This window comes from Dermacentor silvarum, chromosome 9 (genome assembly GCF_013339745.2).
Source record: "Dermacentor silvarum isolate Dsil-2018 chromosome 9, BIME_Dsil_1.4, whole genome shotgun sequence".
In the NCBI taxonomy this organism is placed as follows: domain Eukaryota; kingdom Metazoa; phylum Arthropoda; class Arachnida; order Ixodida; family Ixodidae; genus Dermacentor; species Dermacentor silvarum.
The window spans coordinates 27,501,546-27,526,776 of NC_051162.1; the positions used below are offsets into that span (position 1 = coordinate 27,501,546).

The 25,231-nt window shown below is 46.4% G+C and overlaps 3 protein-coding genes across 5 annotated transcripts in view; all 3 read right to left on the bottom strand.

Moving 5' to 3' along the window:
- LOC119465182 (acetylcholinesterase) overlaps window positions 1-25,231 on the bottom strand; it is a 181,098-nt gene that overhangs the window by 137,436 nt on the left and 18,431 nt on the right. The window lies entirely within an intron of this gene.
- On the bottom strand, window positions 15,480-19,825 carry LOC119463503 (cholinesterase 2-like). The gene is made up of 3 exons (XM_037724345.2): window positions 19,804-19,825; window positions 17,869-19,081; window positions 15,480-15,681 (listed from the first exon to the last, which is right to left on the bottom strand). The coding sequence occupies exons 1-3, from the start codon at window positions 19,823-19,825 to the stop codon at window positions 15,540-15,542; spliced, it is 1,377 nt and encodes a 458-aa protein (XP_037580273.1). The 3' UTR covers window positions 15,480-15,539.
- Window positions 20,110-22,291, bottom strand: LOC125939804 (uncharacterized; the record flags this gene model as incomplete). The annotated part of the gene is made up of 4 exons (XM_049655246.1): window positions 20,110-20,175; window positions 20,753-21,265; window positions 21,335-21,508; window positions 21,770-22,291. Coding segments are annotated over 4 exons (1,275 nt in total), but the record flags the coding sequence as incomplete, so codon positions are not given.

Genomic DNA, 25,231 nt, shown 5'->3' on the forward strand with positions numbered 1-25,231 from the left:
CACAATTCCTCAACAATATGCCAACAACATTTCAATAGTCATTTTTATAAGGGATCAGCAAACGATGGTGAGTGTGAATGGACATCATTATTAGTCGGAACTAGTACGTCTGAATGTGGGAAGAAAAGTGTGTTAGTGCGTGGCAGTGCATGCTTGTTGATGTGAGTGTGGACATGACTCTAAAGCGAGCTTTCATCTTACTCTGTATCAGTGTTCGTTTTACTGAGCTGCTAATTCACATAAATTATAAGCCTGTGAGTTCGAATCTAGAGAATAAGTGGTCGATTCAGACAGATATATTGGAGTTTTACCCCAATATTTTGTTAGTATCTTTTGGGGGAACAAACCAGCGCAGACTGTTTTTTGTTAACCTGAAGCTCCAAAGTGTCGATCTTCTTTTAGGCTTTTCCCCAGAGAGAAAAAGTCAAAGTCTTGTTTAACCTTGTTCCTGGATAGCTGATATAATACTGGTGCGATACGCACGCATTTTGAAGGAGTGACTAGTTACCTTTCCAAAATATGGATGGATGGATGAATAACTTTATTAGCGTCCTTTAGGGCGCGTGCTAGCGCGCAGCGGGCCGCTCCCACGTCGGGACAGAAAGGCCGAGCCTCTCCGTCGCGTCGCGGGCCCGTTGGACAGCCCATAACTGTTCTTCGAGGTTGGGGCTGCGTAGAACCGCATCCCAACGTGAAGAACTGTTGCTTTCATCGCCGTGTAACGCGGGACACCGCCAGAGCATGTGAGGTAAGCTCGCTAAGTCATTGCATAGTGCACATGCGTTTGTTGTCTGAATTTCGGGGTACATTTTGTGAAGAAGTAAGGGGTTTGGGTATGCCCCCGTCTGTAGAAGCCTTAGTGTTAAAGCCTGAGGTCTATTGAGTTTACAATGCGGGAGGGGGTAGATCCTACGAGCCAAGTAAAAATGCTTAGTAATTTCGTTGTACCAGAGAGGAGAGTCCCGATAGTCAGTACCCCCAACGTCACGCTGCCTGGTGGTACTCGTAGCTACGCGGTTGATAATCCCCCGCGCAGTATTGTGTGCCGACTCAGTGAGGTTGGGTGGGGCACCTCGATCTGTCCCATGTGGGCTGGAAACCAGATCACTGTGTGTGGCTTGATCTGCTTGCTTCCTAGTATCCCTAGGGCCAGCTCGGATATGGTTCATTTGGCAAATGCCCGAACGGCTGATCTCGAGTCACTGTAGATTGATGTCCTCTTGTCGTCCAATAAAGCCATCGCTATTGCAGCCTGCTCTGCGGTCTCAGAGGACGTCGTCCGAATCGAGATTGCGTTCGTTACTTTACTTTCATGGTCTACGCTAACCGCAGCGAAGGGCTGTCCGTCGGCGTAGCGAGCTGCGTCTACAAAACTGTTCTCCGAAGCCCGTTCACGAGCCTTTTCCAGGAGGGCCTTCGCGCGCGCCCGACGTCTTCCCACGTTGTGTTCCGGATGGACGTTTCGTGGGATCGGGGCGACAGTGATGCGGTCCCGCTGCTCTCGAGGGATGCTGCAGAACTTTGTTTTGACTACTGTGGGGGGAACGCCCAGCTCCTGCAGGATGTGTCTTCCAGCTTGTGTGGTGGATAGCCTGACGAACTGGGCCCTCTCCTGCGCTTCCGCCAATTCTTCGAGCGTGTTATGCATGCCGAGTTGAAGTAAGCTTTCCGTGTGTGTGTATATGGGGAGTCCGAGGGCTCTCTTGATTGCCTTCCTGATTAATGCGTTGAGCTTATCCCGCTCCGATCTTTGCCAGTTTTGCATGGCCGCGACGTAAGTGAAATGACACATTACGAACGCATGCACCAATCTCGCGAGGTTGTCTTCTCCGAGGCCTTGCTGCCGGTTGGCCACTCTTCTTATTAATCCGATGGCATTGTCCGTGTTCTTAGTGAGACGCAGCACTGTCTGGTTGTTAGAGCCACTCGACTCGACCATCATGCCGAGAATCCGGATGGCATCCACCCTCGGAATATAGCCTCCGTCGTTTGTCCGTAGTTTGATGTCGCATTCGGCAAGTGGCTTCCATCTCTTTGGTTTGGGGCCTCTGCGCTTGGGTCGATATAGTAGCAGTTCCGACTTCTGAGGTGAGCACCGAAGGCCCGTGGACTCGAGGTATCTCTCGGTATCATCAATCGCCTCTTGCAGGGCCGTCTCTACCTGTCCATCACTACCTCCCGTTCACCAGATGGTAACGTCGTCTGCGTATATGGTATGACTGATACCGTCGATAGCAGAGAGTTTCCTGGATAGACCAATCATGGCGAGGTTAAAGAGGGTTGGGGATAGGACTGCCCCTTGTGGCGTCCCCTTAGACCCCAGCTTGATCATGTCTGAAGTCAGGTCCCCGATCTTTAGAGGTGGCTTCTCTGTCTGACAGCAAAGATTTCGTGTAGGAATGGAAGTGCTTCCCCAGGTTAAGGCTCGAGATTGTGTCTAAAACGAACGAATGAAGAATGTTGTCAAAGGCCTTTTCCAGATCTAGACCTAGTATGGCTCTCGTGTCCCGCGTATTATAGTCAATAATGTGATGCTTGATGAGCTTCATCGCGTCCTGCGTCGATAATCCAGCCCTGAAGCCGATCATGTTGTATGGGTAAATGTCGTGCTCCTCCAGGTAGCGAGAAAGCCTGTTTAGGATTGTGTGTTCAGCAACCTTCCCCACGCACGATGTGAGCGAAATTGGGCGGAGGTTATCGAGGCTGGGCGGCTTGCCTGGCTTGGGGATGAGAATGCTGTTGGCCGATTTACACATTTCCGGAACTATACCACTGCTCCATGCTTGGTTAATGATGTCCTTTAGGAGTTCGATGGACTTGTCGTCCAGGTTCCGTAGAGCTTTGTTCGTGATCTTGTCCGGACCCGGAGCCGATCTGCCGTTGAGGGCATGGAGCGCCTGCCTGATCTCCTCAATCCCGAATTCTGCGTCAAGTTCGGGGTTCCCGGAGCCGTCGTAGTCAGGTGAAGGTGGTGTAGGGCATCGCCGACCCGAGTACCACCCGACCTGGGCCGACCTAGTTCGAGGAACGCCGGAAAAGGTAACGCGGGGCTCACCGCCAGAGCATGATAGAGGTAACAACACACTAGCCCAACTTGAGCGTGAAAACGAGATGATGAAGAACACAATAGCTCGACTCATGACAGAAATTGCCGAGATTAAGAGGGGCAGTAATAGGAAACCGTTCATGGCAGACAAGCAACCTGCCACTCCCCAGCCAATGGAAGTCGCCATGGCTGAGAAGAACGATACGGTAATCAACCGGCCGCTCCCCAGCCAATGGAAGTCCCCATGGTTGAGAGGAGCGATACGGTGAGGCCAGCTAAAAAGAGGGCAATCACTAATGAGCCAGAAAGAGCATCAGGTAGGGCCAAATCTGAGATTCGCGAGATGCTCTCCGCTCTCAGTGACAGCATTAAAGAGATAAATGAGAAGTTCTCGCTCTTCCAAAGCAACAGGCTTCCATGGAGGAGCGCACTAATCAGCACATCAGCAAAATTGAATCCTTCTTGGAAAACGTGGTAGCACCTCTGCTGGTACCTAAAGCTCCTACGCCCCCAACAACAGCATCGACTAGTAACAGCACGGGGGCAATCGTGCCTCCGAAGGCTAGCACAGCAACTCCATAGCAATACGATGGCCACTCAAACTAACTCATTCAGGATGTGGCAATGGAATTGCTGGGGTTTCCTTCCCAAGAGCGCTCCCCTGCAGCAATATATTCGATCACACACAGAGAAGCCACATGTCATCCTTATACAAGAAACACTCACATCTAACGTCACGCTGCCCGGCTACAGGCCCGTAGCGAAGCACGAAGAAGGACGGGGGGTCGCTGTACTGATTAGCAACAAGCTGACCCACCTCACTCACGACCTTAGGATGACCGCAAGTAAAGTGGAATATATAATGATAGAAATCATCCCCAGCCCAGCAAACCGCGCAAGTATATTTATCCTAAATGTATACAGTAGTCCCAAAAACCCAAGACAACGCTTCAAAGCCCTAATCACCAAGGCCACGCAACTAGCGCGAGACTCCCCTTTGATCGTAGCCGGTGACTTCAACGCCCCCTACCACACCTGGGGCTACCCATACAACACTAACAAGGGCGAGGACCTCTGGCGTGAGGCTCTAAATCTAAACTTGATGCTAGTCACGGACCTGGCATTCCCCACCAGATGCGGGACATCGTCGAGCCGTGACACGACACCGGATCTCACCTTTGTCAGGAGCATCGCAGCGGTTAAGTGGACGAACCTCGGGGTAGACTGGTAGCGACCATTATATCTTGGCCCCACACCTCCAGGTCGAGCAGAAGAGACAGCGCATGTTCCAGTACACAGACTGGGACAAGTTTCGCAAGATTAGTGAAGAGCGAACGGAGAGTGAGGACAAGCCTAGCCTCGAACAATGGGTGGCACAGGTTAGAGACGACATCAAAGCTACCACAAAAGAGGTTTGTACCGACCTCCCGGTGGAAAAGATGAACAGTCGTCTGGCTCACCTGTTGGAGGCCAAGCAGTCCCTCCTCGCCAGGTGGAAGGGACAAAGGCTCAACCGCAGGCTCAGAAAAAAGATTGCAGAAATCAACAGAACTATAGAGGAACACTGCAGAGCCCTCTCTAAACAGCAATGGGATGAGGTGTGCAACTCGATCGACGGGCAGATGCGTAACGGGGGAACCTGGAACCTCCTAAAGCATCTCCTCGATATTTCCAAAAATATATTTCGAATTTGATATTTCCAACAATATGGCCATCAGAATTCATATAAAGGCCGCCTGCCAAGCGCATACATGAGAAGCCGTCTATAGGAAGGGGAGTTACTCAAAACAACGTATGTGTGATTGATGAGTTTCTCATGCAGGCAATATGGCGCATAGGCTCTGGTACACAATGCGCTACAAAAACAGGACACAAGGAAAGAAAGGAAGCAGACGAGCGCTCGCCGTGTTTCCTTTCATAACTCATGTCTCGGGACGCCGTGGTGAATGGAAATTATGAGCAAAGTCTTATAAGTAGATTGTGCAGTTTTACTCATGCCTAGAAATTTGATACAGCCTGTCTGCCCCGCCTCCATTATTGTGCCTGTGTCTTGGTACCTTGAAACGATTTACAATTCTTGGTTTTTAATTTGCCATTGCTCGTTCCTAATAAAATATTCTAGAAGCACCGTTTCACTGTATTGGCGTGAGTCTTTCCGCTCTCGGAATTCTTTCATGGAACCCACCTCTCTTGGGAGCCATCGTAAGAATGTTCGATGATCTGTTTAGGGATTGCCGCTAGTATCAAGCTGGCTTCCCTGCTAATGCATAGTGCCACAGGCTATTTAGGTTTTACTTCGATTTCGCACTAAATATTTTGTTTGCTCTTTAGACATGAACGAATGTCTATTTAGACAATGTCTATGTCGATTCCGCGTGGCGGCTGTGTGTCATATTCAGAAGGAAATAAAAGCAAAGGAATTTTAACAGACCTTTCGGTATCAGTTTATATTTCAGAATTAGGTTGGAATATTCCGCATTGCAAGTCGTTTAGCTGTCGTGCAGTGCCAGAATTAAACAGCCAAATAGACTTGATTACAATGTCCTTGATATTTTGATTGTCAAAGAAAATGTTCACTGTGTATTTCTCCCCAATTAGCGCTCAGTCACGGCTCTTGCCATGTGTAGATTGTTCTGTCAGGTTATCCAGGGGGCGACAATAAAAAGCGAATATGACTACGATTCAAAATAATGATGAAATGAAGGCGTACTCTGTTACCAAGGGAAGAGTGTTCCAGCTCAAATAGATGAATATAAACAAGTTGATACACATTTTTTTAACACGGAAGTGTTTTAAGCCCGGATTCACCAAAATGTGTCCCATGTACGCATTCAAACCACCATCATCATGCAAATCCGCGCAGTGGCGATAAATTGCCGTTTTGTGCCTACCTAATGGTTAATAAAGTAGGCGTAGAAAGGTTAGAAAGGTTTGCTTTAATAAATAAATTCTGTTTTTGGTGCGGTATATTTATTGTAATGTGCATGTTTAGGTAGGATTTGTTTTAACACGAAAGAATTCCACAGAAAAGAAATGCCGTGCAGCCTGACACGTAAATTGTAGTAGAGATGGTGGTATGTTCCTTCAAATCTTTAAAGCGAAGCCGTATATTGGTAGGGTTCCATGTAGATTTCGTGTTTGTGTGTCAACAATACCAATATGAGCATGGGCCGCTCCCACAGATCGTGCAATACCAGGCTGACTTGCGGCGGAGGTGAAGCAGGCTTCAAGCACTCCACCCCTAATCACACTACTACTACTTCTAATAATTAATCAATCAATCAATCAATCAATTAATCAATCAATCATGTTTATTTAACGTGCCCAGGTCTGAGTGCTGGCGCACGCATACATTACAAACCAAAAACAAAACACTGCAGGGGAATATCATTAAATAAAAATGAATAAAAATAAAAATTGCGAAAATAATAATAACATTAATAAGAATAATATTTATTCTTGTCATCTTACATATGCGTACATCAGAAGGCAGGCGCGTCAAAGCCAAGCAAATGGCTTGCGTGACTTGGCCCGGCACGTCGGCAAGCAGAAACGAGATGGCCACATGTACAGCAATAAAAAGTTGGTGAAGCTCATAACAACAACAAAATGAAGTTTAAATAACACAAAAACTCTCTTAAATCAGTGACACAGAAAGACAAGAAACAACATAAAGAGAAAGGACAACAATATTTAGTATTACACGTAGATTATAATGCCTTCATCAATTTTTTCAAGTTTCGTTTTGTGGTTGCAGTAAATATATGATCAGGTAGGTCATTGAATATTCTTGGGACATACGCACGCCTGCTATCTTTGCCAAATCTTGTGTTGCAGTAGGGCATTATAAAACGCAATGTTTTCCTTAGGGCAGTTGGAGCAATATAATCCTGTTTGAAATTGGGGTTCCAGAAATGTTTTACCACAACCGTTTGAGTGAACAATGTTTTAAATGACGAAAGACCCAGACGTATAAACAAGTTGACATTGTCAGCCGAGGAAGAGTTATATGCAATAGATTTAATATATTATTCAGAATGCTAACAATTCGGCACTCCCATCAAAAAGAGCAAAACCCGAACAATGTAATGCCATAACGTAAGACACTGTATGCTAAAGCCTGCGCGATAGTGATGTTTACAGGCATCAGAACAATGTATCTAATGATAAAAAGTAGCGAGGAAAAACTTCTCAGCCTGCCGCAAATATATTATAATTCCATGAGAGGTCACTGTCACAGAAAACATCAAAGTATTTATTAGAGCTTACATATTCTACAGGGACACACTCACACGATGCCAGTGCAGGACAGTGCAGAAACAGTGGTAAATTTGTAACAGTTGTTTTAAGCGGATTTAAAAAAACACACCATTTTTGTTTCTTTGTTTTTCTTGTTTAGTGACAAACAGTTGTTAGCAAACCAGGCTATTGCATCATACACACTCTCTTGAAGTAACTCAATGGCTTTTGAATAACAAACATGTTTTGTTAAAAGGAAAGTATCATCTACATATTGTAATATCAAACACTTCGTAACAGCTGACGAAGAGTCATTTATAAATACATTAAAAAGAAGAGGAGACAAAATAGAGCCTTGAGGCACTCCAGCTTTTAGAGGTAATTTGTTGTTGATGAATAACTGGTTGTCCAAACCTATCACCTGCGAGCAGCCGTAGAAATAACTTTTATTATTAATAATAATAATAATAATAATAAATAAAATTAATACATCAAGATGCATTGTATCAAGCCGATAGGTGTACTAGAATTATCTGTGAACAGTGCAATAACTAACGAGCAGGAGGCGATGACTTATACGCAAAGTACAAAAAGTTTGTACAACCATACACCCGCGACTCGCAAGAGGACAATGCCACCGACCATAGGGCAGTCTATGCCGTACAAACGAAATACATGATTGTGATATCTACAGTGTAAATACCTCCAGGCACACCCAAGTGTGATAATGTCACGTGGTACTGACAGTCAGTAACTCAGTAGCCAAACTGTGAACGACAAAACTACGTGCAAAACACCCGTGTACTTAGATTTAGGTGCACGTTAAAGAACCCCAGGTGGTCAAAATTTCCGGAGTCCCCCACTATGGCGTGCCTCATAATCAGAGCTGGTTTTGGCACGTAAAACCCCATAATTTTTTGACAAAACTACGTGCAGGCGCGTCCCGTGCCGAGCGATAACGTTTAAGATATGTTAGCCGGTGAAAAACCAGTCATCGGTGAAAGATAAAGAAGTACACGTGTCAATATCGAGAAGTTCATGACCACGCACCTTGCATGGCTTAGCCGTGATGACACTACCCCTGTGGCCATCGATGCAGCCTTCACACTTCAATGTGCACATTTCTAAAACTTCAGCTTGTACTGCGCAGACCACCCAAAGACTGTTGCACCATATCTCAGAATTTATTCACCAAGTAATTTGTCAATTGTTCTACGCAATGCTATACTGCAGACGGATCTTAATCTGGATATGATTGCAGAAACTGTTCTTAATCTCTTTGCAATGTATTCGATGCGGCACGTCCACAAAAAGTGTTCGTCAAAAAGCAGTCGGAAATACTTCACTTTTTTTAGAAAGGGCTATGTTATTACGTTTACAGTTGCTGCGCTCATCACTCTGCATATAAAGCTTGGATGACACAGCAATTTTCCTGTCAGGACTATGTAAACAAGTTAAGTGAGTTTTTTGTTTGTTAAGATAGACGAAATTACTAAACCATGCCATAATTTTATAGATTTTCCGCTGCATCAAGAACAGCCCTCTATCATAGCTTGTTCCCGCCAGGATTAGTGTCATGTCATCAGCATACTGGTACAGCTCAGTTACATTGATGTTGAAAGCCTTCAACCATTCCTGGGTGGAAGGTGTACAGCCATCGTTCCCTACAACGAGTAGCGGCAGCTGGAAGTCTTGCTCGTTGAACTTGACGGGAACTGTGGCTTTTCCGACGACGTCCAGTCCTTCCTTGATCCAGGTTTCGAGCTGAGTGTCTGCTTCTTTAAGCTTACTCCTCGTTGCCACCTTAAGTCTCCAGAACACATTTTGGTTGATAATCGATCTAGCTGCTCCTGAATCCACTTCCATGGGCACTTTTTCTCCACCAGTGCTTGCGGCAACCATAAACTTGGGGCAACCACTGGCCACTTGGCTAATTCTTAGCAAGTCATCGTACTTGGTATGCACTGAACTTGAGAGGTATATAGTTCCAACACACGGTAAAAGCCTTCAATACTTTAAGTACACTAGTCAGCTGCCATTACGCTGCTCCATGTCTTCCTTCTCTTCTTCTTCCACCTCTTTGTCCTCTTCGCTGTCTCTTCCTCTAGGATCACTACATCCTCCCGGGCTTCCATTATCATCTCTCCTGGGATGATATTGAAGAATATTAGCAATCGACGCCTCTTCTGTGTTTCCTCGGGGTCCTTGATAATACACGGTCTTGAGAATCCCTTGGTGCTTCACTGTTTTCAATACTGAATATGGGCCTATAAAGGGGCACTTTGAATCCAAGCCCTTTCGAACCAGCACCATGTCTCCTGGTTCAATATTGGGTATTGTGGACTGGTGACGTTTGTCGAAGTTCTTTTTCATAGTTTTACGATACTTTTCTTTCTGGTTCAAAGCCAGTTGCTTTTCGCAAAGTGTTATTTTGTCAACTATATCGAGTTCTTTGTCCGCAGGCAACCAACAGGGTTTTTGGAAAGCGGCGAAGTAAGGGCTACATCCCAATGCTGCAGTGTGAGATCGGTTATGGTGACGAACAGCTGCTTCCAAGCGCACTTCCACCCGCCTTTGAAGTTGGGGTATGAAGATAGGAATGTCTTTAAGTCCCGAATCACCCTTTCTGCAAGAGAATTTGCTTCTGGGTGATAAGGTGCTGGAAAACACAGCTCGACGCCCCTTGCTTCAGCCCAACGGCGAAGTTTTTCGCTTCGGAATGCCGGTCCGTTGTCCGCAACGATCACCTTAACATTGGAGAACATATCCCTCTCTAGAAAAGAAGTTACACAGTTCGCGTCTTCTCTGCCAGCTTTAGCAGCCACGAACCGCGTACACTCGTCCACTGCAACGAGGAATGCTTGCGTGTTTTTTACCCCCTCGCCCTTCTTTTTGAGTTCAGCAAAATCGAGATGTAGTATTTCGAAGGGCACAGTCGAGTATTCTGGAGTGATCATTTTGTTACCACGCGGTCTGAACTTAGCTTTGCAAAGTTGGCAGTTGTGGCACGTCTTTATGTAGTTAGCGACATCTGTCTTCATGCCTTTCCAAGCGAATCTTTGCGTTAGCTTTCTGTATGTTTGAGTGAATCCATCATGGCCTCCCGACTCCGGACTGTCGTGGTAGAGTCGCAGTTTGGTCGGTATCGCTGTTTCGGGCACTTCTAGCTTCCCGTTTTGCATCTTCAGGTCTTGCATTCCTTCCCACAATTTGCTCATATTCACTTCTTCATGGGTAACTTCTCTTGGTACATGAAGTCTAGACAGAGCATCTGCGTCCTGATGCTTTTGTCCAGGGCGATGCGCTACCTCGAAAGTGTACTGCTGAATTTCACTCACCCATCTTGCCACTCTACCTTTTGGCTGAGTGAGTTGCAAAAGGTGAGTCAGGGCTTGATTATCTGTAAACAATTTGAAGCTTCTTCCTTCCAGATAACTTCTAAAATACTTGAGCGCCATAACTACAGCCAATGCTTCTTTTTCCGTTGTAGCATAGTTTGCTTGGGCCTTGGTAAACGTGTAAGAAAAATATCCTATCACATGCAGTTGTTTCGCAACAGGCTTGTTGACATATCTTTGATAAAGAACGGCTCCTGTACCATAATGAGAGGCATCAGTGTACAGTTCAAATGGCAGGTTAAAGTCTGGGAGCGTCAGGACAGGGTCTGAAGAAATAACTTCAACAAGTTCTGCGTAACACCGCTCGCAGTGTTCAGACCACAGAAATGGCACCTCTTTTTGGGTAAGGGCAGTGAGACATTTTGTCTTTGTTGCATAATCCTTTATGAAGGCCCGGAAATGCCCGGCAAGGCCTAAAAATACTCGAAGAGAGACTTGACGAGACTCTTGATGCGCTGGACACTTTCTTCTTTGGTACGTTTTGTCTGCCCATCAAATACCCTGCCAAGAAAAACAACCCTCTGGGAGAAGAATTCACTCTTTCTGACGTTGATTTTAAGCTGTGCCCTGCTCAATGCATCTAGAACCATTGATAGATGACTAATGTGGTCATCTCTTGTTCTTGAATAGACGAGTATGTCGTCGACATACTACAAAATTTGCCAATAAATTCTTAGAGAACAGAGTTCATCATTTTCTGGAACCAGGCGCCTGAGTTTTTCCACCCAAATGGCAGCCGGTTATATTCGTAGATGTCGAAAGGTGTAATAAACGCAGTGAACATCTTAGTTTCCTCTTTGAGTGGTACTTGCCAATAGCCTTTACATTGGTCTATCCTGGAAAACCATTGACACCCACCGGTCTCGTCAATTATTTCGTCGATTCGTGGCATCGGGAATGGGAACAAATCGGTTTGCCGGTTGATAAGCCGGTAATCGGTGCACAAGCGATAGGATCCGTCGTCTTTTGGCACTATGGTAATGGGTGAGGCAAACGGAGAGGTCGAAGGTCTGATGATACCAGAATCCAACATTCCTTGTAGCTCCTGTTTAAGCCATACTTTTTTTTTCGTGGCTTAACCCATAGGCTTTCTTCCTCACAACACTTTTGTCTCGAAGATCGAACGGCACTTCGATTGCAGTCATTGCGGGGGGATAGGTGCCGACACACAGAAGTTCTGGGAATTTCAGCGAAACCTCGTGGGAACTTGTGACTGGCCTATCTTGCGTCTGAATGAGGTTGGAATGCTCGGTGGTGATAATGTCGTTCCACAGAATATTCATCTTGAATAGTTTCATGTCAGGCCTTGATAAAAGGAAATCGAACTCCACTCCTGACATGACAAGGCTCCTCACGGTGAGCTCTAGATCTCTGAATTTCACTTTTGCATCCGTCCATTTTTTTAGCTCTCGACAGTTGCCGTCATAGCCTTGAACTTTGACAGCTCTCCCGGCAAAGATTTCATTTTTGTCAACTCTTTTCTCATTAATGAGACTGACCGAGGCACCTGTATCAATGACCGCGGGCATCTCGATATTATTCACGATCATTGGGACAAACAAAATGTTCGATTTCACAAGAAATATTGTCTCCTGCGTCTCAGACGTCCTGACATTCGTGGATTTTCCGAGTATCTTCCCAGCGGAGTCCCCGTGACTAGGGTTGTGATAACTCCTGTTGGCAGAATAATCTTCTCTTCTGTTCTGTGACCATTCCCTGTTCGATTTATGTTGCATCTCGCGAGGCCGGGACTCGAACGACACGTATTTTAATCAGTAGAGAAGCTCCTCGGAAGTGGACGGTGCTTTAACCTGGACTTGTCGCTGGCAATCTTTTGTCATCCCGTGTATCACTAGTGGCACGACAGAGGAATCTGGAAGCGTGGGATCCGCCAATCGCAGTAGGCGCCTCTTCTCAAAATAATAGTCCAGCAAATTGCCGTCTCTCTGCTTGTAAAAAATTGCTTGGTCCCACAAGTGGACTGGGTTCATTTGAAATGCCCGAATAAAACTTTTTTTCCACGTGTCCCAAGATTCTTTCATATGTTCTGTGACGCGCAAATCATACCACTTTTTAGCGTTGCCACATAGGTACGGGCGCATGTGAAGTATCCGATCGGAGTCACTTAACCAGTGGTTCTGCTCGCACGCGTACTGAAAAAATCCATCCAGGAAACGGCACCATCCGTGCTACCATCAAACATTTCCGGCTTAACGGTCTCTCGACGTGTCGCGCCAGTGGCAAGTATATTCAAAATTGCTTGCTGTTGTTTCATTTGCTGCATTTGAGTTTGCGTTAATTGTGCCATCGCACTCAATGTGCCTTGGAGAGGCGGCCGAGCGTTTCGATCTGTGTCGCCTTGAGCGTCACACTTATTTGCGATTTGTTTCCTCGTAGATTCAAGTTCCGCGAATTCCATGTCAATTTTCACGGTACCTCTTTCGGTGACGTCGCTGATCGAGGCCTTGGCTTTGTTGCTGATGGTTTCGAGTAGGCCAGGTGAAGTGAGTTCTTCCGGCACCGCAACGAAGTTCTCACCTTCCAAAGCATAGCCCGTGACGAGGGGGCGGCCGTCCCGTCTTGCGAGGTAGAATGTAACCCACATCTGGTTGCTGTTGTCGGCTGCGCCAAATATAAAGTTCCAACACACGGTAAAAGCCTTCAATACTTTAATTACACTAGTCAGCTGCCATTACGCTGCTCCATGTCTTCTTTCTCTTCTTCTTCCACCTCTTTGTCCTCTTCGCTGTCTGTTCCTCTAGGATCACTACAAGAGATTGTGCAACTTATGGTTCACTTGCCCAATTTTTAGTTCTGGCATGCTTTGGCTAAGTGTCCTTACCCGGAACAGTTCAATCACACTGCGCTTTTGACCTTACAATAGTACGCAGCACGTTTGCACGAGCACCGAAAACACCGCCGTTCCAAATGCTCGCTTGACCCCTTTTCATTTTGCCCTTTTGTTACGGTGCTTCCTACGTTGCATGTCCACTTCGGCTGTTATATCTGGGCCTTCCTGACGCTAACTGCCCATAACTCTGATGCTTTGCAGCAGAATCGGCTGTGACTGCTAGATCGTGGGCAGTCTCAAAATTCGGAGTCTTCTTGGCCAAGAAGCGCTGCTACACTATGCTGTCGGAGATGCGAAAAACTAACCAGTTCCTCAGCATTATGTCAAGAGGAAGCTGCTTGCCGCTGAATCCGCAGTTCTCGGCTAGTTTACGTAAGACTGTAACGTAATCTGTGACAGATTCACCGTCATGCTGATCTCGTTTCGAGAACCCGTACCACGAATACAGATCAGATGGCTTCGGGTTAACGTGGTTCTTCACGGCAAGGACGATGGACTGGTAGTCAGCGTTCGGCGGTCGAAGAGGCTTGACGAGGGTAGCTATCAGGGAGTAGGTGTCCTCCCCACAGCTACTCAGCAACGCTGACCTGTTGTCAGTATCTTCCTGGAGCTTGTTGGCTGCGCAGCATAACTCTATATTCTTGACGTAATCTTCCCATGAAGAGTTGCCCTTTAATTGAAACTCGCCGATGCGAACGTCTGCCGAACAAAAGCTCAACCGTGCCTCGTCGCCACTGTAGTAACCTACGTACACGCAGCAGCAGCTCTTGCAAGATAACTTTATTGCACGAAATACACCAGTTCATGCTGGCACGATGCGTTGCTTTATTGGCACACTTGTGATGGGAACAAACATTACAGGTTTGATATGCCGCACTAATCCAAGTCACTCAACTACACAACAAGGGTCGTGTAGAGATTTAACTTTGGCCAGAGACCTGTTTAAGGCTCTAACCGAACCAATCAGATCAGTGTATATCACAGTAATCAGAAAGCTATCGTCACTACCATTACCAAATTATGAAAATAATTAGAAGTACCATTGTCTAACCCTGGGAGATGTGCTGCAGCTTCGCTGGTCACCCACATTCACGGAGTGGAATGGATTCTGGATTTTTTAGAGGATGAGCTCAGACAACTGTCTCCTCTTGGTGGGGCCACGGCGGCCCACACAAATTACGTGCGTCTGCTCACCTTTAAAGATGTGCATGGGCGCTTACGTGTAATTCCACTGGAGCTGTAATCCCGCAGTTTCGCTACATACGCATTCACCGTCACCTCGTGTATACCTATGATACCTGGTAGCTCTAGGGGGCTGTTCACACTGCGCAGCAGCACAGGCCTCGTGTGCTTGCTACCGATGCTTTTGCTTCGACCTTCGAGCGAAACTGTAAAAAAATTAAATTACGGGGTATTGCTTACAAAAATTTTCATCTGATTATGAGGCACGCCATAGTGGGGGCTCCGGAATAATGTGGACCACCCGAGGTTCTTTAACGTGCGCCTAAATCAAAGTATAAGGGTGTTTTCGCATTCGCACCCATATAAATTCGGCCGTCGTCGCCAGGATTTGATCCCGTGACTTCGCAGCCGAACACCATAGCCACGAAGTAACCACGGCGGGTGAGAAAAACTGTATATAAAAAAATACTTTGAGTATTTAGAGGCTTGTATTTGTGAATGTCCAACAAATATGTATCTGCGTGTTAGGATATACACGTTTCAGTTACATGCTATGACCAATTCTTTCGAAAGAAGGGTCAATCAACTTTTTTAAAACGAAGTATCAAGAGTAAATGGGTGTTGGAATGTTGTCTGACTGTTAGACGTTCCTTCTTAGTGGGCGCCTTGCTCTATGAGGTTAGTTGCGTGCATTTTATTTGCAGAAAAAGCAGAGAGGTGAACCTGAGCTATATGATTCATTTCTATCATGGTTAATGCCGTGTAAATATACAGTTATTAAACCAATAGTGTATAGCAGTAATGGCAAACGTCAGTGGCACATTTAATACAGAGGTCTCCAGCGTTCACAGTAGGTAGAGCGGAATCCCTGTGTATCGTTAAATTGGCCGTTCTTGATAACGATCGTGCTTGGCAAGTCCTTGCTGTATTGTGGCCATGTCTCGTTGTTGGGAAGTTCCGGAATCCTGTTGAAAATACAACATTTTCCAATTGTTTTGCACAGAAGCATCCATTGTCAAATAAACGTAACTTAGGTGCATTAAGAATTTCAAATTGCAAACATACATTAGGAGAAACCAAATAAGTGCATCACTGCGCGGAAAGCAACACCCCAATAGACGCACGTATGGCAGCTAATATACTACAGGTTTCGTGACCTGGTGACATTGTACATAATTCTCAATATTTTTTTTTCGTTTTTAACACCAGTAGCCAAAAATATGCTGTTTGTAGATATTCATATTAACAAGGCAATGAAAGATCATTATCAGTGCTTAGTATAAGATGGCTCTCAGTGAATCTTCAGGAAGTAATAAATTATACCTTAGCATGACAAATGAGGGGTAGCGAAAAGAGGGGTAGCGAAGTGGCTGTCGATACAGATAGGAGTCAAACATTCTTTACGAAATATTGCAGTTGTGGACAAATGCTCGAAGAAGATGATAGCTAGACATGTGAAAAAAACGGATGCAAATATCATAAACTGGAATTATCACTCACATAAGCCCAAAATGTGTCTAGAAGCATTACCCGGCATTATATCTAGGAATGAACTGGTTATTCTGATGTTATACAAGCGAAAGGAACTTCAGAGGAAGATAACAAGCTAACTGAAATGACGAGAGGACGAAGCAAAACGATGAATAAAATGATGATGATGTAAAGTGCTTAGCGACGCAAGAGCCAGATATGGCCAAAGCGCGCCAATGATGAATAGAAGTAGTACAAACGAACTCAAGCAGAGCATTGTGAAGTGGAAATGTAAGTACACGTGCATGAATTATTTCTAAAACTCCTTAATGATTTCATGCAGCTACTACTATAGTATCGTCAAACGTGGTAGAAGCCATACTTATGGTAGAAGTCCTCCAGCACGTTTCTTGTACTACCACGTTGTCCTCGTTGCAGGTTAGTCTTAATTTCAACGCAGAGATCGCTGAGTTAGCTCGTAAGCGTAGCTCTTCAGAGTTATTCAACTTTCTGAAGTCGATTACTGCGGCCTTTATTTATAGACTGCAGGAGCATTAAGAATCCAATGAATTAAAACGCTTTTGCCGCCCTACTGCTTCTGCACACGCATATCAATCAAATTCAGAAAATGCAGGTAAACGCCATCCCCATGTCTTCTCTAGCGTTCGGTGTGTGTAATAATGAAATACGGAAATCGCAGAGCATCAGGGCAAGTCGCACAGTCCTACTCTTGCGGTTACTGTTGCTATTGAGAAAGCTGTAACTTCCGTGGTGCCACTGGAACTTCGTTAAAAATTTCAAATGGCTGTTGCGAATATAAATACCCTTTCATCTGCTCCACTTATTGGCAAGAAAAAAATAACATTGAAACCATTCAGAATGAAGCCCTGTACAAATTGAGTGAGGCTTGTCAACTTCCGTTCACAAAACGTAAACAAAACATACTTATTAACTGAGCACTTCGACAGTTGGATGTTTAGTGATTTATTCTTTTTGTGTTGGTAGAGAATTTGTATTTTTAGCGCCTTGATTTCAGCATTGCCTTTGGCCATTTCACTTCGTGCGTTTTAATCATTTTTGGAGATTGTAAATGTGGGAAGCGGGGTGTATCAATGTTCACCATGAAATACTTTGCATGATATTCCTCAGAGACCTAACCTTTTTTTCACCTCTGCGACAGTGATGTACTATTCTCTCGTAGGTTCCTAAATAAATTTGTCAATAAAGTAGTCAGCGCGAAGTTACTCAATTATTATCAGCGTTCTTCCATGATATCGGATACCCTTTTTTGCTGAGAGACCATACGGTAATTTATACACGATCATTGACTTTTCAGCGTTCAAAGCGTCAGTACAAAAGTTGGCGCGTATGTTAAACATTAGGTGAATCAATGTGCCATTGCTGTTATTCGTGACAGGTTGCCATATAAATTCTATATGTTCCACGCGTTCCCGTTGCTTAAAGTAGATTTATGTGTTCTTTAATGTGTTTGATGAGAGGACAACTCTAATAATTGGTATTCGCACACAATCTGCGATTCTAATTATGCGACGATGCACACTTCTCATGGTTTCGCATGGTAACTTTGGTTTTATTTATAGCACCAGCACATTAATTATCAAGAAACGTTCCTGCCGAGTCCATTTATTCTTTGGTATATAAATAGAAGGAAAGCTACGCACCCATTTCGGCTGAAGCTGGCCAGGATTCGAATAAAAGCCTCAGCCGTGCGACCGTCCGGAGAATCAGGATTTGCTGCGTAGGGGTGACCAAACGTGAAGGCTACGTCAGTGCCGTGGGGCGCTCCCATCCACTCAGGCAGTGGAAACGTTGCCGGCTTGTGATCGAACACATACGTGAAAACCTTGTTGCCTTTCTCGCTGTGATTTTCTGCGAAGAACTGCAAGGGACAGTTGAACAATCTGTCCGACAAGTAGTCGATGTATTGGCGTCTCAGTGCGTTGTTATCGTCCTTTGCGGCTTCTTTGGTGTATGTTTCTAAGATATCAAGTATGTCATCTTTAAGCACTCGCCATAATGCACTGCGAAGAGACTTAATAAGCTCCTCTGGCGGAGAACCTTGAAGGTCTTCCACCAGAAGCTCGGGGACCAACGGGAACTGGAGCAACGCAGCTCCTTCGTCTGAAGTTACGCCAGCTAAGACGTCCACAGATGAGAAGAAACCGCGCTTCAGGGCCAATAATGGATTTCTGGGGAGGAACTCGTCGTGGTAAGTAGGCGCAAATGGGGCAAACTTTGGTGCCGCTATCTTCTGAGAAGCCTTGACGATCTCATCGGCGGATTTGTTTCTCATGCAGTCTACGATTTCTTCTGCCTTCGATAGCAGCTCGATTGTTCCACCGTTAGAGCAGCCAATAACGTTAGCGACCTTGTCGGCCTTGACCATGCTTTCCGGAACAGTGTCCCACGTGTCCAGGCTGTACATTGTGCCGCTCATCAAGACTGCCCTCTTAAAGAGGCCTTTGCTTAATGGCGACATAATTTGCGCGTGCACACTCATTGAGCCTGCGCTCTCACCGAACAAAGTCACTTGCTCGGGGTCACCTCCGAAATGTGCTATGTTCCGCTGCACCCACTTTAGAGCCATGTTCTGATCCATGAGGCCAACATTGCCTGGCGCCTCCGGAGAGTTCGCGTTCATGAAGCCCAGGATGCCAAGACGATAATTCATGGAGACGACCACTACATCGCCGAGTGCAGCGAGCAAGACTCCGCTAGTGTTCCCCATATTCGCGCTGCCTAAGGTGAATGATCCTCCGTGGATCCATACAAGCACAGACCGACTCGAGCCCGGGGTAGTTCCGACCTCTGGGACCCATACGTTCAGCTGGAGGCAGTCTTCTGTGAAGCTTGGGTTGCTGCTCAGTGTGATTCCTTCCAACAGCACATGTATTGGCAGTCCATATGTAAAAAATAGAAAAAGAAATCAGTCAATGCACTCGGTGGCACTTGGGTGACCCATGTTTTCATTGTAGTGGTCACAAGTCGTGGAGCTTAATGGTGGACTTGACACTCCAATTCTGCGAGCTAAGGTAAGTGCTTTGCTCGAAAAAACTGTACTGGTGATAGATATACCTTCTGCCTGCGTTTACCTCTTGTATAAATCTACACCGAGATGATGAACCCATATCATGGCTCTACAGTTACACAAAAAAGGGCTTTGCATTGGTGGAGTTATTTTGTTTTAATGTTTCAAGTTTCGTTATGAATGTCTTCCTGATGCTAATGCTGCAAGTTCAAGAATGAAAATGTATTTTCGTTCGTGGAGGAGAGAGCTAGTCAAGCAAGTCCTAGCTTTTTCTCTCTTGAGTGGTGGCTGTAAGGCTGAAGTGGTGGCAAGCCAAGGCCTCCCCCAACCTATCCATGTTACATGCCCTCCATCCCACATTATACTGTCCCCGTTGTCCGGGCTGTAGGGGCATCGCGACGTTATTTTACGCAAGGGTGAAGTGCTAGCTCCCACCGCCTGGGCACAAACCTTACACCAACTCTATCCTAAACCTGGACAGCTGGGAGGCTGTGCTAAGAAAAGGGTACCCGCAGGTTCTGCAGGCGCTGGTCTGGTGGGCCCGCAACATCGCCATGGCCTTGGAGACCTGGACTATGTGATCCAGCCATTACCCTTGCGACGATAATAACGTTCTCTCTCTCTCGCGCTCTCTCTAAGTTCGTCGTCCATTAACAGCAATAGTAAATCAAGCTCTGAATATTATATTTGAATAGAGTATTCGGTGGCGACGTGGTTAGCCATTATTTTCTTGCTTATTTCAATTACATTTACGCTTAGGTCGACGAATGACTGACGAAAGTAAAGTTTAGGACATTATCCACTTTAGCTGGGGGAGGGGCACTGATATATTAAAAACCGAAGCTTTCTTTGCGTCTTGGCCGTCGTTAGCAATTCAGTGTTTCCTCGACTTGTAGACAGGAACTTCGGCTACTTGTTGTGTGCCTCTGGGTATCCGTCCCTGGGTATAGGCAACTATGCGCGCATGTGAATGTAAATCTTTGGCCACTGGGTATCTGGCCATTTTTTGCTGGTCATCCCGAATGGCTGTGTGCCCCAGTGACAACCGGCATAGAAAGGTGAAATATATTGAAATGTGTGGCACGCTTATCAGTGCATAGACTTCTCGTCAACATCGTGCCATCGGCAAGCAACAGACATGGCCCTCTTCCTCTTAACAAGAGAGAGAGTAGATTTTAATGAAGAGAAGGGAGGAGAGGTCGGCCTGGAGAGCGTGTCTCTAGCCTGCTACTCCTCACTGGGGTAAGGGGAAGTGGGAGATACAGAGAGGTAAGTGACAGGTGATCATGATATCGTACAATGAGCTACTATTTACACACGTTGTCCAATACGCGGTTGTGCACTTTTCACACACTACACGCAGGAGTAGTGTTGTCCACACAGAATGTCATCCTACAAACACATTTCGCGCACTGCACACTGCACAGTTCCTAGAGACGACCGTCTAAGCCCGTCTCACACATAAAGTTCAAAAGTGATGTTATGGTGCGCTGGGCATGATCAACGCTTCTCCATGCGCCTAAAACCTTGGCTTCCGAAAAGGGGCGGGAGTTCAAACAGTCAACGCTACGTTTTAGTGTCCTTCGCTCGGTCGCATATTGAGGGCACACGCAAAGTATGTGTTCTATTGTCTCGGGAGTGTGACAGACGCTACAAGCAGGGTCCCGTTCTCGTCCAATCTTGTGAAGGTATTTGCGAGTGTACGCCACACCAAGCCGTAATCGATGGATAAGTGTTTCCTGGCCTCTCCGCATCCGAAGTGGAAGTCGGAATCGCAAACCGGCGTCAAGTCTATAGAGGCGCTCTTGTCGATGTTCGGGGTTGTCCCATTGTCGCTCCATAGACGTTTTGATGGAGTTGTGTAGCAAGGCGTTGATGTCGTAACGGCAAAAGGGAAGTTTTATAATCTTCCCGTCAGTGTGCGCCATTTTTGCTTCCGCGTCAACCTGCTCATTTCCGGCTATTCCACAGTGGCTGGGAATCCACTGCAGTGCAATGGTATGTCCGGATTGAGACGCCTCAGTAAGCAGAGCCATGATGTCGTAGATTAGAGGGCTATATGTGCTTCTGGGATTCATATAATTGCTTATGAGTTGCAGCGCCGGTTTCGAGTCGCAGAACACTGTCCAGTTAGCGAGGTTTTGTCGTACTACGCAGCGGACTGCTTCTCGAATACCGGTCAACTCAGCTGCTGTAGACGATGTTTTGTGTCCTATCTTCAACCGCTGTGTAATCCCCTTTGGAGGCACCGTGTAAGCTGCCGCGGAAGAGGTCTGTGTAACAGAGCCATCTGCAAAAACAGGTTCGGTATATCCGTACTTGTAAGCAATGTAGGATAACGCGAAATGTTTGAGACCCGCAAGCGGCATTTTCGACTTTTTCGTTATTCCGGGGATCGAGATTTTCACCGTCGGCTTTGCCATCGTCCAGAGTGGAGCTTCCGGTATGCCATGTGGTGCGAAGTCCGACGGCAGTAGATCCCGTTGCGACAATACGGCTCCTGAGTAGGCGGCGTCAGGCCGTATACTTGTGACATTTGTCAGTGAATGATTCCTATGCCTTGTCAGTAGCCTTAAATGCACTCGCATTGGCTCATGTTGCAGATACACTCGAGCTGGGCATGCGCATGCCTCTGCAATAGTGCGCCATGTGGAAGTACATTGTGGTAGCCCTAGGCAAATTCTTAGTGCGCGAGCCTGAGTGCCTTCAAGTGTGCGGAGGGCAGATGAACTAATCCCAGAAAGTACAGGTGCGCTGTAGCAGAGGTATCCAACAAAAAGTGCCTGGTAGAGCTGCAGAAGAGATGATTGGGATGGCCCCCACGATTTTCCAGACATATGTCGAATGATTTGTGCAAAGCTGTCCAGCTTTTTTCTCAATGCAGAGATGTGTTTCGACCAAGATAAGTCACGGTCGATGGTGACTCCGAGAAACTTATAGTGGGTTACCGAAGGTATAATCTTGCCATCAATCATGACGGGGTAGCAGGCCATTGACTTCCGCGTAAATGCCATGGCGGCACTCTGAGTCGGTGAGAGATGAAGTCCACGACTATTTAGGTATTGCGACGTTATTGACACTGTACGCTGTAGCTTCGTTTGTAGTTGTAAGCGCGTTAAGCTCGTGGTCCATATACAGATGTCATCTGCGTGCACAGAGACCGAGACTGCGCCTATGAGTTCTTTGACGAGCCGAGCGAGAACAACATTAAATAAGGTTGGGCTCAGTACACCTCCTTGAGGCACCCCACGGTAGACAGGATGGTTCCTTGTATGACCGTCTAGAGTTGTCATAAATATCGTTCTCTCTCGAAGATAGCTGGCTATCCACTGAAGCATACGGCCACCAATGCCATATTCTTCAAGGGCATTTAAAATTGCATCATGTAGAACATTGTCAAATGCAGCCTTGATATCCAGAAAGACAGCAGCCGTCAATCGACGGCGACGTTTCTGATGTTCAACAGTCGTTACTAGATCAATAACGCTGTCGATTGACGACCTACCCTTTCGGAAACCTGTCATCGCGTCTGGATATATATTACGCTTCTCCAAAAACCATTCTAGGCGCTTCAAAACCATCCGTTCCATGGTTTTTCCTATACAACTGGCAAGCGCCACTGGTCTGTAGGAAAGAATATCATGGAGTGACTTCCTGGCTTCAATAATGCCACGATCGTGCTTGTCTTCCAATGTGCAGGCACAGTTCCCGAGGCCCAAGAGAGATTATACAAAGCGAGAAGCTCCTCAGTCGCTCGAGGGCCCAGATGGCGTGGGGTAGAATAGGTAATGCCATCAGGCCCTGGCGCACTTGAGTGTATTGAAGAAGAGAGCGCAGCACGTAGCTGTTGTAGCGTGAATGGAAGGTCGAGACGATCGTCCACTGTTGGAGGAGCGCACCTGAACAATGGAGATACCACTGTTGTAGAGCCGGAGAGATGTAAGCAGAAATCTTCCGCGATCTCCTTCTCACTGCGCATCTGATTGATAGCCAGAGCTCGGAAGGGACGTCGTTGTTGTGGAGTAGATGGCAAGGCTCGTACAACATGCCATATCGTGGACAATGGTTTTCTTGGGTCCAGGCTGCTGCAAAAGGACCTCCAACGCTGTCTGTCGAGCTTTTCTAAGCGTCTTTGAATTTTCGTTTGCACACGACGTGACGTCCTCAAGTCTGATATCAATTTACTTCGCCTGTATTTCCTCTCGGCGCGACGACGGACTGCCCGGAGATGCTCATATACAACATCAACGGATGTTCTGGAATGTGATGTTGCGACGATGTCTGTTGTTGCGTGCATTGCTGCTGTAATTCGCTCTTCGATCTCTTGCGGAGAAGTTATACAGCAGCAGGACTCTTCCAGTTTGTTTTGAAAGGCATCCCAGGTGGTCCAAATTTCCGGAGTCCCCCACTACGGTGTGCCTCATAATCAGAACTGGTTTTGGCACGTAAAACCCCATAATTTAATTTTTAAGGCATCCCAGTCAGTGCGTTGTGCATGAGGATTAGGGAGTCTCGTGAACCATCTCAATTGTACATAAGTAGATAGGTGGTCACTGCCGTACGTTTCAGCATCTGTGCACCAGGCAGCAGAAGACGAAAGGCATCGTGAAGCGATAGCTAAATCGAGACAGCTGCTGTACGTTGTGCCTCGCAAATATGTTGGTGAGCCGTCGTTTAGGATGTCAAGACCATTGCTGTTTGTGAAGTCAAGAAGCTGTCTTCCTCGAGTGTTTATGGCCCGGCTACCCCAAAGATGGTGGTGTGCGTTGAAGTCACCTACGATAGCATGAGGTCATTGGCTGGAGTCAAGAACAAGTTTCAGGTGTGGTATGGTATGGTATGGAGAACTTTATTGAGTCCTGAAGGTCAACCCTGGGTTGACGCGGGCCGCTCCCACGTTGGGACTGTCAGGCTGAGCCCTTCAGCCACATCGCGGGCCTTCTGGACTGCCCGTAATTGGTCAGAGAGTGATTCACTTCGTAGCATTTGCCGCCACCATTCTTGTTCCTTGTCACAGTCTGCGAAGACCGCAGGGCACTGCCAAAGCATATGGTCAAGAGTAATGATGCCATTGCAATTATTACAATTGGTTTGAATTTCCCTCCCCGGATAGATCCTGTTAATAAAATATAGACTTGGGTATGTCATTGTCTGTAGCAAACGTAATGTGACCGCTTGGGCTCTGCAAAGTTTACCGTGTGGCAATGGGTATTCCCGTCTGCTTAAATAATAATGTTTCGTGATTTCGTTATATGTTAATAATCGATCCCTGTGTTCCCCATGTGAAGTGTAAGCTGCTCGGTCTTGAAGAGCACGGCTAGAAAGTCCTCGTGCTGCTTCATTTGCCACCTCATTGAGGTTTCTCCGAGTTCCGTCCACCACCCCCAGATGTGCAGGAAACCAGCGAATTTCGATCCTCTCACTGTTGACCTTGTCTAGTAACTTGGTTGCTATCCGTGTCACATATCCGTTAGTAAAGTTGCGTATGGCTGTTCTAGAGTCACTGTAAATATGTGTCCACCGATTTGCCCGGATGGCTAAGGCGATGGCTACTTGTTCTGCTACTGTTGGGTCCTTTGTATAGACGGTGATGGCATCCCGTATGTTACCTTGAGTGTCTACAACACGGAGGTATATGCATCCTTATTTTTAACCCAGGCAGCGTCAACGAATACCGCCTGCTGCTTATGTTGATCTATGTCTTGAAGGAGTGCCTTGGCTCTTGCCTTCCGTCTCTCGAGGTTATGTGTCGGGTGCATGTTCCTAGGGAACGGGGTGGTCTTAATTTTTTCTCGTAGTCCCGCTTGCAATTCTGTTAATAATTCTCCTTTGTTGTTTGGTTGTTACTTTCTACGCCTATTTCTTCAAGTAGCGCCCTTCCAGGTCGTGTCCTCATTAGGACACGACCTGGAAGAGGACAAGTTTCAGGTGTCCAGCGTCAAATCTTCCCCTGGGAGAATATAGCCACCGATGACCGAGATTGTGCGGCGCTTTAG